The 16,763-nt window shown below is 61.2% G+C and overlaps 2 protein-coding genes across 3 annotated transcripts; both read right to left on the bottom strand.

Moving 5' to 3' along the window:
• Positions 1–484: 484 nt before the first annotated feature.
• On the bottom strand, positions 485–5,690 carry ARID5A (AT-rich interaction domain 5A). The gene is given in 16 exon segments (XM_030964325.1): positions 485–1,021; positions 1,023–1,120; positions 1,122–1,318; positions 1,321–1,368; positions 1,371–1,419; positions 1,422–1,547; positions 1,549–1,773; positions 1,775–1,906; positions 2,034–2,081; positions 2,083–2,100; positions 2,102–2,171; positions 2,263–2,360; positions 2,537–2,589; positions 2,690–2,888; positions 3,764–3,862; positions 5,472–5,690. Coding segments are annotated over 15 exon segments (1,929 nt in total). The 5' UTR covers positions 3,827–3,862; positions 5,472–5,690; the 3' UTR covers positions 485–516.
• Positions 5,691–6,938: 1,248 nt separating this feature from the next.
• On the bottom strand, positions 6,939–14,836 carry NCAPH (non-SMC condensin I complex subunit H). 2 transcript variants are annotated; one of them, XM_030964323.1, is made up of 15 exons: positions 14,725–14,836; positions 13,836–13,974; positions 13,298–13,416; positions 12,512–12,701; positions 12,178–12,269; positions 11,478–11,665; positions 11,101–11,249; positions 10,734–10,840; positions 10,431–10,553; positions 10,069–10,176; positions 9,425–9,583; positions 8,952–9,050; positions 8,600–8,685; positions 7,890–7,965; positions 6,939–7,428 (listed from the first exon to the last, which is right to left on the bottom strand). In XM_030964323.1, the coding sequence occupies exons 1-15, from the start codon at positions 14,770–14,772 to the stop codon at positions 7,369–7,371; spliced, it is 1,743 nt and encodes a 580-aa protein (XP_030820183.1). In that variant the 5' UTR covers positions 14,773–14,836; the 3' UTR covers positions 6,939–7,368. The 2 variants fall into 2 exon arrangements, with proteins under 2 accessions (XP_030820183.1, XP_030820184.1); XM_030964324.1 differs by having other exon boundaries at positions 10,734–10,837.
• Positions 14,837–16,763: the final 1,927 nt, after the last annotated feature.

Here is a 16,763-nt window from a genome sequence, read left to right as displayed (position 1 = left end):
CAGGGGACCCACTGGGATCATCAATCCAGCCCCTGGCCCTACACAAACACCCCAAAATCTGAGCTTGGCCAGCCTTGGCTTGGTCTGGAATGGCTCAGGTGGAGTTGCTGGGGGCAAAAATCACCTGGAGGCACAAAGGACCTGGAGGCAAAAAGGATTCTGGAGGCAAAAAAGGGACCTGGAGGCAAAAAGGACCTGGAGCTGTTGCTGGTTCCCAGCTGGACTCGTGGCTGCTCCATGGCATTGCTGCCATTCCCCCAAACCTGAGGTGGGAAAGCTCCTCCTTCCCTCGGCACAGAGGAGTTCCCAGCCCCACGGCTCTGGGGTCAGGGAGAGGATCCCCCGAGCCCTGCCCTGGTCCCAGGAACCAAGGACACCCCAAACTCTGCCAGCCGGGGAGCAGCCGGGCAGGTTTGTTCCCTTTCCAGCTCTGAGGGAGTGACCCAAACCCCAAAGCCGGGTGCGGGGGCCCAGGGATGGGAACAGAGACTTCCAGCACCGCTTTTGCTCCCTTTTTTATAGATTTGTGTATGGATATATAGAAAATAGAACCGTGGGGCGCCCCCAGCGGAGCCACGAGCAGCTCAGAGCTGGGCAATGGGAACGGCCCAGTCCGCATTGTCCCCTGGCTGTCCCCGGCCGTGGCACAGCGCTAGGGCCGGCCGTGGTGCGGGAAGGCCGGCACGTGCGGGGAGCCGCAGGAGCGCTGCCCGTGCCACGGAGCCGCCGGGTACAGCCGGGCCGAGCCGCCGTAGGACGCGGGGCGGGCGGGCGCCGCTGGCCAGCGGGCGGCACAGCTCGGAGGGCAGCACCAAAGGGCTGGGGAAGGCCGGGATCACCAGGGGGCTCACGGACAGCGCCGGGGCCGCCGGCACGCCCTGGGTTCTCAGCTGCTCCAGGGGCTCCCGACGGCGCCCGGGAAGTGCAGCGCGGCTCCCTTGAAAGCGTCCGGCGGCAGCGCGCGGGGAAAGCCGGAGCGGCCACCACGGCCTTGGGCTTGGCCAGCACTCGGTGAGCGCCGCGAGCGGCTCCGCCTGTCCCTGCCCTCCCTGGCCAAAGGGGACACGGCGCGGCCCTTGGCAGTGGGGCCGAAGGGCTCCTCGTCCTCCTCCTCCTCCCTCATCATCATCTTCCTCCTCCTCCTCGTGGCCGGCCCGGGGCGCGTGGCGGGGCCGGTGGCCCCGGGGGGCACCCAGCAGGCCTGACGGCGGCGGCCCGGCCCTCCCCGCCGCCGCCCGCCGGGCTCCGCAGCTCCGGGGCTGCTCGGGCTCCTCGGGCCGCGCCGAAGGCGGAGGGCGGCTCAAAAAATCCTTCAGGTTGAGAAGTAGCCCCAGAGCGGGGCACAGCCGCCGGGCTGCGGGCCCTCCTGCGGTAGGCGTGGAAGTAGCCGGTGAACACGGCGGGGCCGCGCCCCGTCCTGCGGGCAGCCCGGCTGTCTCTGCCCGCCCGGGGGATGCGCTGCGGGCGGGCCCGCCTCGCTTCGCCGCTTCGGTCCGGAGCTCCCAGGGCTCCGGGCTCCTCTGCTCGGCCGGCGCAGGCCCGGGGGCCCGGCGGCTCGGGGCCGCTGTCGCTTCGGTGCCCGGCGGCCCCGGGGCACTGGCGCTTGTGGCAGTGCAAGGACTCGGCCTTGCTCACCTGCGCCAGCAGCTTCTTCTTGGCCAGCGGGGACATGATGGGGTGGTTCCCTTTGGAGTAGAAGCTGGAGAAGAGGCGCTTGTAGGTCTCGCTGTGGCTCCTGCAGGGGCTGGGGCAGCTCCCCGAGGGGCTGGCGGCCCGGCACGGCCGGGCTGGAGCGTCCGTCTGTCCCCGGGCCCGCTCCGCCGCGTCCTCCGCCCGCCTCCGGCCGCGCCTTGTCCGGAGCCACCTGCGAAGCGGAGCGGTCGGGCCGTGGGTGCCGCGGCCCGGGCTGGGCTCTCGGCTCCCAGCCCCGCTCTCATTGCCCGGCCCGCCCCTCCCTGCCCTGCCCGGCGCCGGGCGCGTTCACAGCGAGGCGGCCCCGGCGCCGCTCCCATCCCCTCGGAGGGGCCGCGCACCTGCTCGCCGCCCTTCTCCTTCCTGGCCCTCTTGCTCTTGTCGTCCTTGGGAGACCTTGTACTGCCGGGCGGGGTTTGCTGGGCGGCAGCGGTTTGTCCTCCTCGCCCTTGAGGTGCCGCACGTAGGGAAGGACGAGCCTGCGGAGCGAGCGGGGAGGGCGGTGAGCGCCGCGCCGGGGGAAACTGAGGCACGCGGCGGGACAGCGCCCCGGCCCCGGCCCGGCCCCACCTCTCGTAGTGGCGCCGGGTGCAGGTGGCCGCGCTGGTGCTGCCGGGGCTGCCCCCGAGCTCGTCGTAGACGTTCTTCCAGAGCCGGCGGCCCGTCACCTGCGGCGGGAGGGACGGACAGACGGACAGAGCGAGAGGTGAGCCCGGGCATCCTGGGGCACACCTGGATACCCAAGGGACACCCCGGCATCCCGGGGGACACGCAGGGGACACCCGGCTGCCCAAGGGACACCCCAGCACCGAGGGGACCCCCCGGCCCCACGGCCAGCACTCACCAGCTCGTAGGCTCCCAGCTTTTCCACGGCCTTGTAGATCTTCCAGAGGTTAACTGGGAATCAATAAAGGGTGCTGAGGGTCAGGGGGACACGGGACCCGAGCACGGCCACCCCCCTGTCCCTGTCCCCTGTCCCCGGGTGGGAGGGACATACTCTGCTTGAAGCCGAGGTGCGGGATCCTCTCGATGGGCGTGTGCCGCTCCTTCATGAACTTGTAGAGGCTGACGAGGAAAGCCTCCTCTTCCTCCTTCTCCTTCTCCTTGTCCTCCTCGTCCTTCTCCTCCTTGTCCTTGTCCCCACCTTCTCCCACCGCCTTGTCCTTCTCGGCGTCATCCCCGGCCCCCGGCGCGTCCTGCGGGACACGGGGCTGAGTTTGGGGGGAGCTGCGGCCCCTTCACCCGCAGCCCCGTTCTGTACGGCCGGGAGAGCTCCGGGGCCGTTCCCCGGGGAGCTCGTCCGTTCCCCGCAGCCCCGGGAGCTCCGTGTCCGTTCCCCGGGGAGCTCCGTGTCCGTTCCCCGCAGCCCCGTGTCCGTTCCCCGGCAGCCCCGGGCCCGTGGCCAAGTTGGTCAAAGCGCTGGATGCGGGTGAGAACACGAGGAGCGGCTTCCAGGAAAACAGACCGGGCAGAAATTCCGAAATTCAGCCCCCCCCGCGCCGCCGCCGCCGCCTTTCTCAGCTAAAAATGTTCCTCGTTTGTTTGTTCTACATTTTCCGGAGTTATAAAACTTGTTGCTATTTTTGGGCAAAGAAGCTGCTCGGCTCCCAAGTCCGTCCTTTTCTATTTTTTTCAGTCTTTCTTTTTGGTTTTTTTTTTTGTTCTTTCTATTCATTTAACGGCTTGTGACAGACACCGGATTTTAACGGCTGAAAGAGTTCAAAGCTTTCTATTTTTTTCTTTTCTTTTTTGGGTTTGGTTTTTTTGTGTGTGTGTGTGAAACAAAAAGCTGCTGGGGGGAGGGAAAAGCTCCAGCGCCACAAAATCCAAACCCCTTTTCCTCACGAGGAGAGAAAATAATTACAAAACTGATCCTATTCCTATGGGACCGCTCACTTCTCCCCCCAAAAATGCCATTTTGGGTCCATTGCCCCTCTCGCCCCCCACCCAAAGCTGGGAATTTCCCATTTCTCTGCCTCATCCTCGCTTCCACCGGCTGCTCGCGCTCCTCCCGCCCTGCCCCGAACTTTGGGGCGTTCAGCCCCCCCCAAAACCCGCGGGGTGCACTCACGGCGGGCTGGGCGGGGCTGGGGGGGTCCCGGGGGTCTCCTTGCGGCTCTTGGTTCTTCTCCATGGGGGGAAATCGCTGCCTGTGGGTTCGGGACGGGACCTGGGAGGGACAAAGAGGGGGAGGGTGAGACCCCAAATTGCTGCTGCTCCCCTAAAATGACGGGGCAATCGGGGGGATTTGGGGTTACCCCTCGGGCACCGGAACCGGCCCGAGGCTGCTCCGTCCGTGCCTCCCCCCTGCGCCCCCCGTTCCGGGCTCGCCGCCCCCAAATCCCCCCCCCGTGTTTTTGAGGAAAAACCCCGGGAAAACGGCGAAAAGCGGCGATGCCAACCTGGGGAAGGAGCGGGGCGGGCACAGGGGGTCCCGAGGGGGTCCCGAGGGGGTCCCCAGGTGCTCCCCACGCCCCCCGGGCCCCTCCGGTGCCCCCGGTCCCGCTCGCGCTCACCGGCCGCGCCCGCGCCACGTGACCGAGGGGCGCGCCTTAGGGGCGGGGCCGCCGCGCCCCCTTCGCTGCCCATTGGCTGCAGCCAACACGCCCCTTCTCCTATTGGGCAGCGGCGCTGTCTGTCCCCGCCCCCCGCGAGGGGCACGCCGGGAGTTGTAGTCCTGAAGCGGCAGCGCGCGCAGGGCTGCGGGTGAGCGCACCTGGGCACAGGTGTGTGCGGGGGGGGGTCCGTGCGCGTGTGCGGGGCACGCGCAGGTGCCCGAGTGTGTTTACACGGGCACAGAGGCGCCAGGGGTGGGCACGGCCAGGTGCGTGTGCCCGTGTGCAGGTGGGCACGTGTGTGAGTGTGTGTGAGTGCAGGTACAGGTGTGCAGCGGGTGCAGGTGGCACACACTCAGGTGTCACACACACAGATGTCACACACACCTGTGTGTGCAGGTACGGGTGTGTCACACACAGAGGAGTCTATCAGGTGCCGGTGTCCCACACCTGTGTGGGCAGTTACCGGTGTCACACACACACGCACCCCCCCCCAGGTGTTTATCAGGCACCGGTGTCTCCCCCGTGTCCCGCCCCCGCCGCCCCGGTTCGGTTCCCGGCACCGCTGACGCGATTTCCTCGTTTCCCGGCGCTGCTCCGAGCGCAGGAAACCGCGGCGGCTTTTGGGGCAAAATGCGGCCGGTTCGGGGCTGAACGAGCCCCGCCGGTGCCAACAACCCCCGCAACCCCCACCCGCCGGTACCGGGCTGGGGGCGGCACCGGGCTCTAGCTGCGCCCTTAATGAGATAACAACAATCATTATCACAACATTCATTCCGGGCGCTTCGGCGGCGGCGCTTCCCGAACTTATCCCGAATCCCGCCCCGCTCCTCAGCCCCCGGGGCCGCTCCTCCTCCCCAGATCACCCAAACCCCGCCGGTTTAGGCCCAAAGTGGCGGGGCTGGAGCGTCACGGCCCGGAATAGCGCGGGAGCGCTGCCAGGCCGTGACGGCGGCTGAGTAATGGGCTGAAGTCATCCTCCCTCTCCTCCCTTCCCCATCCCGCGCCGCCGCTTTGGCCAAACCCCCCCCGGCATCCCGGGGGGCTGCGGAGGGGCCGGGGACCCCCGGGGGCGGCCGCGGCTCCGGAACCCCGGGGGCCCGGTGCGTTCGGCGTTTCGGGGTTCCCGGCCGGTCCCGCTCGGGACGCGGTGATCGCGGGGGACGCGCGGCTCGGGGCGGGCGGGCCCGGGACCCCCCAGCCCCCCGGGACCCCCGGACTCACCGGCGGAGGCTCGGGCAGCGCTCCGGGGCGGCCGGAGCGGAGCGCGGGTGTCGCGGAGCGGGACGGAGCCCGGGATGAGTCAGCCCCGCTCGGGGAAGTGGCGTGTGCGAGCCGGAGCGGGGCGAGCCGCAGCCATTGACTCTTTCCTTACCGGAACGGACGCGCTTTTGGGGCTTCTCCCCCCGCGCCCCGAATGACTGGGCCGGACTTTCCCGGCCCCAAAGCGCCGCTCCCCGCGGAGGAGCCGCCCCGAGGGCGGGGACAGGGCGGGATGCTCCGGGACGGCGGTCCCGATCCCTTCCCGGGGGTCCCCAGCGTTCCGGGGGCGCTGTCCCCTGTCCCTTGTCCCGGCACTGCCGATCCCCGTCCCGCGGCACCAACGCCGGGGACAGCCGGGGCTCAGCCCCCCGAGAATCCCCCCCGGCTGCGACTCGTGAGACAGTCCCGAAAAATGAAAGAAAATAAATTCCCCCGGTGACTCATTTTGGGCCAAAAAGCCGAGAAAGCAGCAGCGGGGGGAAGGCGGGAGGGGCACCGGGCTCCTGCCGCCCCTCCCGGGCTGGGAAGGGGGTGAAGGAGCCGCGGGTGCCACCGAACGCCCCCTTCCCCGCGATAAACCCGGGATTTAGCGAGAATGGGTGAAATAAACCAGCAAAAAGCCCCGCTCGGCGTTTTATTCCCGGTTTTTGTCCGGGCCGGGGCGTGCGGAGCTGCGGGAAGGGGGGGCCCTGCCTCAGTTTCCCCTCGCTCCCGATTCAGCCTTCCCAGCTCTCTCGGCGCTGGGATGGAAGGGATTTCAGGGATAAATAAAGGGATTTTTAGGAACAGCTGGGGTTTCAGGAATAAAGGGATTTTAGGAACAGATCGTGTTTCAGGAATTAACAGGATTTTTAGGAACAGCTCGGGTTTCAGGGTCCTGGGGCTGGCTGAGCACCCCTGGAGCACCAATCCCTGGAATATCAACCCCTGGAGCATCATCCCCTGGAATATCAATTCCTGGAATAACAACCCCTGGAAGAGCAATTCCTGGAGCAGCAGCTCCTGGAATATCAGCGCCTGGAGCATCAATTCCTGGAAAATCATCCCCGGAGCACCAATCCCCGGAGCAGCAGCAGCCTCTGGAATTCCCATCCCCGGAGCAGCAGCCCCGGCCGCTCCTTGGAGCGGAGAAATCCCGGGAAGAGCGAGGGAGCGGCGCGGGCAGAGCCCGGCGGGTCGGGAGCTGCGGCTCTGGGCACTCCCCAGGGAGCTCCATCCCCTGGAAAAGCAGGAACAGAATTCCCGGGGTCGCAGCAGGAAGAGATCCCAGAACTGATCCCATCCCAGAACTCGGCTCCTGGATCCCGTTCCCAGCTGCTGCTCCAGGCTCGGATCCCTGCATTCCCTTTTTTTCAGGGATTTGTCCCCATTTGCTGCCCCACCCCACTCTGGGGTTATTCCTTCCAGGCCCCTCTCCAAAGTGTGCAAAATTTATTTTCCTTGGAAACAGTAAAAAAAGGGAATAATCCTAGGGAATGGTGGGAACAGGGGCCAGGAGTAACAGTCAGTCCAAAAACTGGGAATTACAGACTGGGAAAGACACAGGGAGGGAATTCTGGGACAGACAGACAGAATTTTGGGACAGACAGGAAATTCTGAGATACAGAGAGGAAATTTTGGGATACAGAGAGGAAATTCTGGGATACAGAGAGGAAATTTTGGGACACACAGAAGAAATCTTGGGACACAGAGCAGCCTGGGTTCACAGTGAAGTGCAGGAATTTCCAATCCCAGGGAAGAGCTGCTGGATCCTGGTTGGATCTGTCCAGCCAGGACATCCCTGAATCCCAACCTTCGCAGGGGTTTGGGATTTTGGGATTTCTCAGCATTCCCTGCTGGACCTGGAGTGGCTCCAGGGTCAGGTCCCCCCTCTCACCAGGATATCCGACAGGTCCTCGGTGCTCTCCAGCTTCAGATTCTGGGAATGGGAAGGAAAAGCTTTGGAATGAAATCCCCTGGGATGAGGCTTGGGAATAATCCCAGCCCCTCCTGCCCTGCCCAGGGGCTTTTCCAGGGAATGGGGACAGAGCAGGAATTTCCTCATGGGAAGGGGCCCCCAGGGGGGGTTGGAGTCTCCATGCCTGCAGGAATTCCAAGGAATTCCCAGGTGTGGAAAGAATCCCAGTGGGGATTTGGCACATTGTAACCTTGGAGAGCTTTTCCAGCCTCAGGAATTCTGGGATTTTGGGATTCTGTTCTTATCCAGAGCCCAGAATGCTCAGGATGGCTCTGAGGGACAAACCCTGCACGAGCTGGGAACGTTCCCATTCCCTGGCAAAACTGGGAATGAGCTGTATTCCATGGAAAACCTGGGATGGACGGAACCAGCTGCATTCCCTGGAATCCCCGGGGCTGGTGGGAATGGCTCCCTGCCCTCACCTTCTCGTTGGCCAGGTGCAGGAGGGACACGAAGGCCAAGGGCACCGACAGGTCGGTGGCCATGGTAGGAGGGAGCCTGCGGAAAAGCGGGATGGGGATCAGAGCCTGGGAATGCCAGAGCAGCCAGGAATGGCCAGGAGAGGGGCTGGGCTCTTCCCTGGGAACACCCTCAGGGGTTTGCCCTGTCCTGGTCCCATTCCCAGCCCCTTTTGGGATTTTTCCTGTCCCATTCCCATTCCAACATCCAGAGGGATTTTCCCATTCCCATTCCCATTCCCATTCGGATTTTCCCTGTCCCATTCCAATTCCCTTGAAGGATTTTCCCACTCCCATCTGGGATTTTCCCTGTCCCATTCCCATTATTCCCATTCTGGATTTTCCTATTCTCATTCCCATTATTCCCATTCCCATTCAGGATTTTCCCTGTCCCATTATTCCCATTCCCATTTGGGATTTTCCCTGTCCCATTCCCATTATTCCCATTCTGGATTTTCCCTGTCCCATTATTCCCATTCCCATTTGGGATTTTCCCTGTCCCATTCCCATTATTCCCATCAGTTCCTTCCCATTATTCCCATTCCCATTTGGGATTTTCCCTGTCCCATTCCCATTATTCCCATTTGGATTTTCCCTGTCCCATTCCCATTCCCATGTGGGATTTTCCCTGTCCCATTCCCATTATTCCCATTCCCATTATTCCCATTCCCGACCTGTGCCGCAGATCCTTGATGAGGTCACTCAGGTTTTTCTCTCCGGCCACTTTCACATCCGTCCCTTCCCCGGCCTCCTCCTCCTCCTGCTCGGGAAAATCCAGGAATGCAGAGCCCCGAATGCATGGAAAACCCCGGGAACCTCAGCCCATCTGGCCAATGGGAAACCTGGGGCTGATCCCAGAGAATTGGGGTTTATCCCATGGGACTGGGGTTTATCCACGGCACTGGGGTTTATCCCATGATTGGGTTTATCCCATGGGACTGGGGCTTTTCCCATGGGATTGGGGCTGATCCCAGGAACTGGGAAGGAGCCCCTGCAGAATTCCCAGCAGGAATTTCCCTTCCTGACCTCTCCCTGCTCCGTCAGCAGCTCCCACATGTTCCTCTTCAGCCTCCTCATGTCCATCCTCTTGGCTGTCCTGGCGTACAGGATGGGGATCTTATGGACCTGAGGGGGAAATCTGGGATTACCTGGGATGATCATCAGGATCATCACTGGGATCACAGCCACAATGCCCACAATTCCTCATTTTCCACGGGAATAACAGCGAGTGTGGCCTTGCTGCCAATCCCAATGCTTAGTCTGGGAATTGTTCCTCTGGGAATGCCAATCCTGGCAATCCCTGGAACCACGATGGTGTCCTGGGATTTTTAACCCTGGAGGTGCTGAGAGGTTTTTGCTCCAGCCCAGAGCAGGAAGGAATTCCCAGTTCTAATGAGGAATTCCCGGTCCTAGGGAGGAATCTCCAGTCCCAGTGCTCCCAGTCCCAGTGCTCCCAGCCATTCCCAGTCCTCCTGGTCCCTCCCAGTGTTCCCAGTGACCTTGGGGGGCTCAGCAATCAGCTCCAGCTCCCCGCAGCCGGCGCCGTTCCCGCCGTTGATTCCGGCGTGCTCCGGAGCCTCGGGATGAGCTGGGAGCGGGAGCAGCCCCGCCTGGCCCGGGAATTCTGCGGGATCGGGATCGTCATCGCTGTCAGGAACCTGCCAGGGGACACAGGGGGGACACCGGAGTCACCAGGGAGGAGCCAGAGGCAGCAGGAACTGCTCCAGAGGGTGGGAATTCCTGCCCGGCTTCCCCAGGGGATTGGGTTTATCCCCACGTGGAATTGGGGTTTATCCCCTTGGAATTGGGTTTATTCCCATGGGATTGGGGTTTATCCCCTTGGAATTGGGGTTATTCCCATGGGATTGGGGTTTATCCCCTTGGAATTGGGTTTATTCCCATGGGATTGGGTTTATCCCATGGAATTGGGGTTTACCCCATGGGATTTGGGCTCATCCCTGTGGAACAGGGCCAAGGCTGAAGCCAAGGCAGCTGCAGGGAGCAGAAATCCCAAAGTTTTCCCACCCCTGGGAATATCCAGGCCAGGCTGGACGCCAGGGCTATGCAGCTCTGATTCCTCCCCTCAGGAATTGTCTGGCCATGGATTTTATCCCAGCAGGAATTCCCTAATCCCAGGCTGTACCTGCAGGGCAGGGCAGAAGTTGGAGGTGTCGTTGGGGTTGTTGTAGTCGTAATCCTCAATTCCAGCCTCGCTGTCCAAGGCTCCCACTGGATCCGAGCTGGGGCTGAGCTGGGGGAAAACATTCCAAAATATTCCTGGGAAAAGGCTGGGCCTTGGCCCTTCATCCCCCTTTTTGCCCATCCAGGAGGGTTTGTGGTGAGAGCAGCCCTGGGGAACATCCAGAACATTCCCCAGGGTTTGGTGAGGACAGGTTTGGTGTTGGGAATGATTCCCTGAGATGATTTGCCTGGGATAATTCCCAGGATGGTTCCCTGGAATGGCTCCCCAGGAGGATTCCCTGGAATTCCTTTGGGAATTCTCACCTTGACGTGGGGTTTGAGGAAGAGCTGCCCCAGGTTCTCGGGGTCGTAGTTGAAGTCTGCAGGGAGTGTGGTGCTCCGGCTGTTCTGGCTCTCCAGGATGGATTTGGCCAAAGTTGTGGATGCCTGGGAATGGGACAGGATAGCTCCATGGAAAAATGGGAAGCTCCACCAGTTTTCCATGGAAAAACAGTGAGTGTTTTGTCTGGGAAGGGGCAGGGTGGGAGGTGTCCCCAGGACACGCAGCTGGCGCTGCCCAAATCCCGGGAATTCCAGGCTGCTGTGGGAAAAGGGCTCTGTGGGCACCTTGGTCTTCTGGAAATAGGCCTGGAAGTCGATGTCCTCCTGGAAATCCAGCTCGAAAACCTTCCTGGGAATCCTCTGCCGGGAATCCTTCTCCAGGCCTGGGGCTGCTGAGGGACAGCAGGGAAAAGGGGGAAAGAGAAAAGGAAAAAGCTTGGAATTCCAGGATTGAGCCCTTCCCAGCCCGGAATTCCAGGATTGAGCCCTTCCCAGTCTGGAATTCCAGGATTGAGCCCTTCCCAGCCCGGAATTCCAGGATTGAGCCCTTCCCAGTCTGGAATTCCAGGATTGAGCCCTTCCCAGTCTGGAATTCCAGGATCCCAGCCCCTCCCAGCCCAGAATTCCAGGACTCCCTGCCCTGGGCACTCACGGGGCTGGCGGGGCCGGAAGCGCCAGTGCTCGGGGCCGGCCCACATGGAGAGCACGCGGGGGCTGAAGTAGGAATATTCCCCGGGATTCAGGGACACGTGCAGGCTCATCGTGCCGATGTCCCCCTCTCCCAGGGGAGCTCCAGTGCTCCTGGAACAAAGAAAGGAAAAGGAATGGCAGCCGCTCAGAATTCCATCAGCACCCCAGGGGTTTGTTATCTCTGCTCAGAATTTCTGATATTTGTTATCCCTGCTCAGAATCCCCTTGGGATTCCCAAGGGATTTGTTATTCCAGTTCAGAATTCCTGGGATTTCCTCTCTGGCACTGGGAACTCCCCTGGAATCCAGCCCAGCCCCCATCCCTGGATCCCAGCCCCACCTCTTGCTGTGGCCCAGGGAGTCTCCGTTGGGCTGGAATTCCGGGTGGTTCCCGTCCCCGGCCGGGGATTCGGGCTGGAATTCGGGCTGGGAGGGGGCCCAGCCCTCGCCCTCCTCGCTGTCGGGATCCAGGTTGGGATCGAAGGCGTGCTCGCTCTTCCGGAACTTCTCCAGGAGCGCCGACACCGACTGCAACACACGAGTCCCCAGCCTGGGTTGGGGATCCTGCCTGGGCTGGGGATCCTGCCTGGATTGGGGATCCCGCTTGGATCAGCAATTCCCAACCCGGACTGGGAATTCCCACCTGGACTGGAAATTCCTTATCTGAATCAGGGGTCCCACCTGGGTCAGGAATTCCCAACCTGGATCGGGGATCCTGCCTGGATTGGGAATTCCCAACCCGGACTGGGGATTCTGCCTGGATCAGGAATTCCCCACCTGGATTGGGAATGTGGCTCAGGAACTCCTAATCTCGCTCAGGAATTCCCACTTGGATCAGGAATTCCCATCTGGCTCTGGAATCCCTAATCTGGCTCTGGAATTTCCAAACTGGCTCAGGAATCTGTGTTAGGAATTCCCACTTAGATCAGGAATTCCCATCTGGCTCAGCGATTCCCACCTGAATCAGAGATTCCCACCTGGCTCAGGGATTCCCAACCTTGCTCTGGAATTCCTAATCTGGCTCAGGGGTTCCCACCCACCTCGTCGTGGGACTCCTCATCCCACTTGGTGAACTGGAATCCGGCCAGGGAGGAGCAGATCCGGCGTTTTTCCAGGCACGGGGCCAGCAGGGCTGCGGACAGGGGGGATACAGGTGAATTCCTGGGATCCCAGCAGGAACTCCCACCTGGATCAGGAATTCCCAACCTGCTCTGGAATTCCCAACCTTGCTCTGGAATTCCCAGCCTGGCTCAGGACCTCAAACCTCCCAAATTCCCAGTTTTCCAGCAGCTGGAGCAGGATCCAAGCAGGGAACAGATGCACGGGAAAAGGGCAGGAAAAGCAGGGAAAAGGCTGGGAAAGGCTGGGATTCACCTTTTAGACCCGGCACGGTGACGGGATGGGAGCTGGGCAGGGCCAGGCTCTCCGAGGAGGGCAGGGGGACAATTTCAGAGGGGAAAAGGAGCCGGCTCTGGAAGCCCTGGGAGCGCAGCCCCGTCAGGAAAATGCCGGAGGCGTTGCACTCGTCAAAGGCGGCGACTGCTCGCTGGAACATGGGATCCACCTGGAAAACCGGGAATGGAAGGGGAATCAGGGAATGGGGAGGGGAATGGGAATGAGGGAATGGAGAGGGGAATCAGGGAATGGGGATGGGAATCAGGGAATGGAGAGGGGAATCAGGGAATGGAGAGGGGAATGGGAACCCGGGAATGGGGATGGGAATCAGGGAATGGAGGTGGGAATTAGGATGGAGGAGTGGAGAGGGGAATCAGGGAATGGAGGGGGGAATTAGAGAATGGGGATGGGAACCCGGGAATGGAGAGGGGAATGGGAACCCAGGAATGGAGAGAGGAATTAGGGAATGGGGATGGGAATAGGAACCCAGGAATGGAGAGGGAAATTAGAGAATGGGGAGGTGAATGGGAATCAGGGAATGGGAATCCAGGAATGGAGAGGGGAATTCAGGAATGGAGGTGGGAATTGGGGAATGGGAATCTGGGAATGGAGATGGATATTGGGGAATGGGAATCAGGAATGGATCTGGGAATTGGGGAATGGGAATCAGGGAATGGGGATGGGAATCAGGAATGGAAAAACAGGACAGAATGGCAGGGAGGATGAGGAGCAGGGCAGGGAGGATGAGGAGCAGCCCAGGCCCACCTCAGGCCTCTGGCTGCCCTCGGGCACGTTGATGTTGCTCAGGTTCTGCTCGATGGTTTTGAAGCCTTGCTTCTTCTTTGGCTGAGCCTTCTTGGCAGCCTCGGGGGCTGGGCTGGAGTCTGGCATGGGAAAAGGGACAAATTCCACCTCAGCAGGGCTGGGATACCCCAAAGGAGGGAGAAAACCTGGAATTTGTACAGCAAACTGCAGTGGGCATTGAAATTCCTCAGGATCTGTGGGCATGAGCAACATTCCGCTGGCTTTTTATGGATTCTGTTTGGCAAAAAACTGCCCCTGTTTGATCCCAAGTGCAACCTGAAATCACTGAGCGACAGATCCAGCTCCTCCTCCCACCCCTCCCTGCTCCAGCATTCCAGGAGAACCCATCTGGGATCTCCCAACCCTTGGAAAACCCAATTAATCCAATGAATCCCAAACCTCTTCAGAACTCCCAAAGAGCGCCGAGGCTCCCCCCAATCCTGGCTGGGAAATGACGGAATCCCCGGGGTTTTTTGGGAAGAAAAGAGGGAATTCCCACCTTCCTGGGGGCTGTCTGGGTCCCGGGCAGGGGGTGGCTCCTTGCCCAGGTGGCCCAGGACCCTGAAGGCGTCGGCGTGCACGGATTCCACGCGCATGGCGTAGATCTTGGCGCTGGCGTCCAGAGTCCCGGCTGCCACCTGCAGGGACAGGGAATTCCCAGCTGGACAGGGAAACCCCCACCTGGGCCATCCCCCCAGGGCTCTGCACCCCCAGGGAAATCGGAATAAATAAATACAATAACAGGGAAAGGGTTCAGTGAAAGCTATGGACTCCCCCAAAGGGTGTTCTCCCCACAGTTTGGGGTTTTTTTGGGGGATTGCAGCTAAAAATCCTTTAGGAATTGTTTAGAAATGCCAATTTTGTGCCATGGTTGTGGTTTGTTAATTCGAGAATTTTTTGGTTCATGTATAATGTAATATAATGTAATATAATGTAATATAATGTAATATAATGTAATATAATGTAATATAATGTAATATAATGTAATATAATGTAATATAATATAATATAATATAATATAATATAATATAATATAATAATGAATTATAATGTCATTTGGAAATAGTTGGCTTGTGGAAGGGGCTAACAGCAGGCCTGTTAGCTAAAGGAGCGAGAAGAAGCTGAGAAGCAAGAAGAAGCTGATAAGGGGCTCTCTCCAAGGCTGTAACCAAGGAGACCGAGAGAAGAAAGATAAGAGATGACCGCCTCAACAGCAACATTGGTTTCTCATTGTGATAATGTGAATTATTACATCTGTATTGTCTCACCCTTCATGTGAGACTGAAAATGGAGTACAATTTGAAACCCCTCTCAGCTGCCCCATCTCTGGGTCAGAAAAGGACATGATCCAACAGAAATGAAGCAGCAGCAGCAGGGACCCCTCTGACCTGGAAGTTGGTGAGCTCCGAGGTCTTCTGCTTCAGGATGTCGGTCATGTAATCGATCAGGTGCAGCCCGAAGGCGTTCTTGGTGGTGATTTTCTGCAAGAAAGCACCCAGAAGAAAAAGCTGGGACCGTTCCCCTGGCCGGGGACACCCACGGGGCCCGGCCATGGGACGAGAGGAAAAAGTCCCACAGGAACTTCTTCCTGGGATTGCCCAGAGATAGTCCAGAAGCGTGTGCACAGAACCCACGGCCCAGCTGGGACCGGACACCCCTTTATGCTCCTTTAACCCGCCAAAGCCCCGGGTGTCTCAAACCCCGCTGCTGAGGGGTTTTGAACCCCGCAGGGCCCAAACGCGGCTGCCCTAACCGTGGTATGCTGTAGTACCCGCTGCTGACCGGGTTTTAGCAGCGGCGGGCCGGCTCCCCTCGACACAGCGGCGGTGCCCCCCTCAGCCCATTCTCGGTGGAGCGCTCCCCGCTCACCCGCAGCGCATCTACCGCATCCACAGCGTGCGCTCTCTCCCCCGTGGACACAGCGGGATTGCCGGCTTCCTCGCCCGGCCGGGATGGTGTCCGCTCTCCCCTGCCATGCGGTCTCCAAGCCGGGACACACAGCGGGATCGGTGTCCGGGCTCTCCCCTCAGCCGGGACACAGCGGGATCGGTGTCCGGGCTCTCCCCTCAGCCCCGGCCCAGCGGGATCGGTGCCCGGGCCCCCATGCCGTTTACCCCGCGGGATCGGTGTCCGGGCTCTCCCCTCAGCCCCGCGGGAGTCGGTGCCCGCATTCCCCTCTCGGCCCGGGCATCGCGGATCGGCCCTACCTGAGCGATGGGGAACCGAGGCCCTGTAGCGACGAATCCACAGCCCTGGAGCGGCGGCGCTGGCGCCTCTCGCGCTCATCGTCGTTGTCGGGGCACCCAGCGAACACGGGGGTGCCGGTGCTGCCGGGGGCCCGCAGGGTCGGGGAGAGGAAGGCGGCGGCGGTGGCGGCAGCGCTGGTGGTGCAGACAGCCATGGCCATGGCCCCGCGCCGCGCAGAGGGCGAGCCCGCCATCCCCGGGGCCACGCCCTCTCCGCGCCTTCCTGCCAATCAGCGCGCGGCGCGCCCGCCCCCGAGGCGGGTTTGAACGGCGGCGCGCGCTCAGTAACGGTCGTGAGGGTGAAGGGGGCGGGGCTTCGCTCTGAGGGAGCCGTGAGGGGGCCCGGGAAGGGAAGGGGCGGCCTCGCCATTTCCCCTTTTTCCCCCTAATTCCGGGGCCGGAGCGGGGTCAGCGGCCTCCGGTGCTGCTCTGGAGCCCCCCGGAAGGAGGAGGAGCCGCCAGAGCGGCGCCGCTCACCTCGGAATCGCTGAGGTAATCTTGGAATCTTTGGGATCACCGAGTACAAGCTGGGCCCGATCCCCACCTTGTCACCGAGTGCAACATCCAGGCCTTCCCCTCCAGGTGGGTCCCGATATTCCCTTTGCCCTTCCAGGTGTGTTCCCACATTCCCCGTCACTCTCCAGGTGTAATTCCCACATTCCCCGTGAATCCAGGTGTAATTCCACATTCCCTGTGACTCCAGGTGTAATTCCCACATTCCCTGTCACTCTCCAGATGTAATTCCCACATTCCCCGTGACCCTCACCTGGCTCCAGGTCCCACATCCCTGCGAGACGCTCCTGGGAGAGCCCCGAGCTCTGTGCCTGAAGCAAAGCTCCACCAAAAGGGAAGGAAATCCGTGGCTTTTCCTTCTGGAGCATGCCTCGTGCTCTGGGAGCTTTAGGAAAAAATTGGGCTGGCCTGGATGTGCCAGATCCGTCCCCAAAGCCTGGGAATTCCACTGCATTCCAGAGTTTGGGAAGAGGGGTTTGACTCCACCGGGAGCAGGAGCTGTTCCGGCATTCCCAGCCGGAATTTGGGATTTAGGGACGCTGCCGCTGGCTGCCGCCGTTTTTCCCGGCGGTTTTTCCCGGCCGAGCCGCTGGATGGAGCAGGAGGAAAAGCTGTGGATTGATCTCCGCAGGAATGGTTCCCAGGATTTCCCCTCCCCGCACGGAGCA

The sequence above is a fragment of the Camarhynchus parvulus genome, chromosome 22 (assembly GCF_901933205.1).
Source record: "Camarhynchus parvulus chromosome 22, STF_HiC, whole genome shotgun sequence".
NCBI classification, from domain to species: Eukaryota; Metazoa; Chordata; class Aves; order Passeriformes; family Thraupidae; genus Camarhynchus; species Camarhynchus parvulus.
The sequence above is the reverse complement of the archived record's forward strand: the minus strand, read 5'-3'. Positions and strand labels throughout refer to the sequence as shown.

Coding starts and splice junctions, on each gene's coding strand:
- NCAPH (XM_030964323.1), bottom strand. CDS start 14,772: ATGACCGACATCCTGAAGCAGAAGACCTCGGAGCTCACCAACTTCCAG. Junction 9,051..9,424: donor TGATTGCTGAGCCCCCCAAG/GTCACTGGGAAC, acceptor TTTCCCCCTCAG/GTCCATAAGATCCCCATCCT. Junction 7,429..7,889: donor TGCACCTGGCCAACGAGAAG/GTGAGGGCAGGG, acceptor TCCCATTCCCAG/AATCTGAAGCTGGAGAGCAC.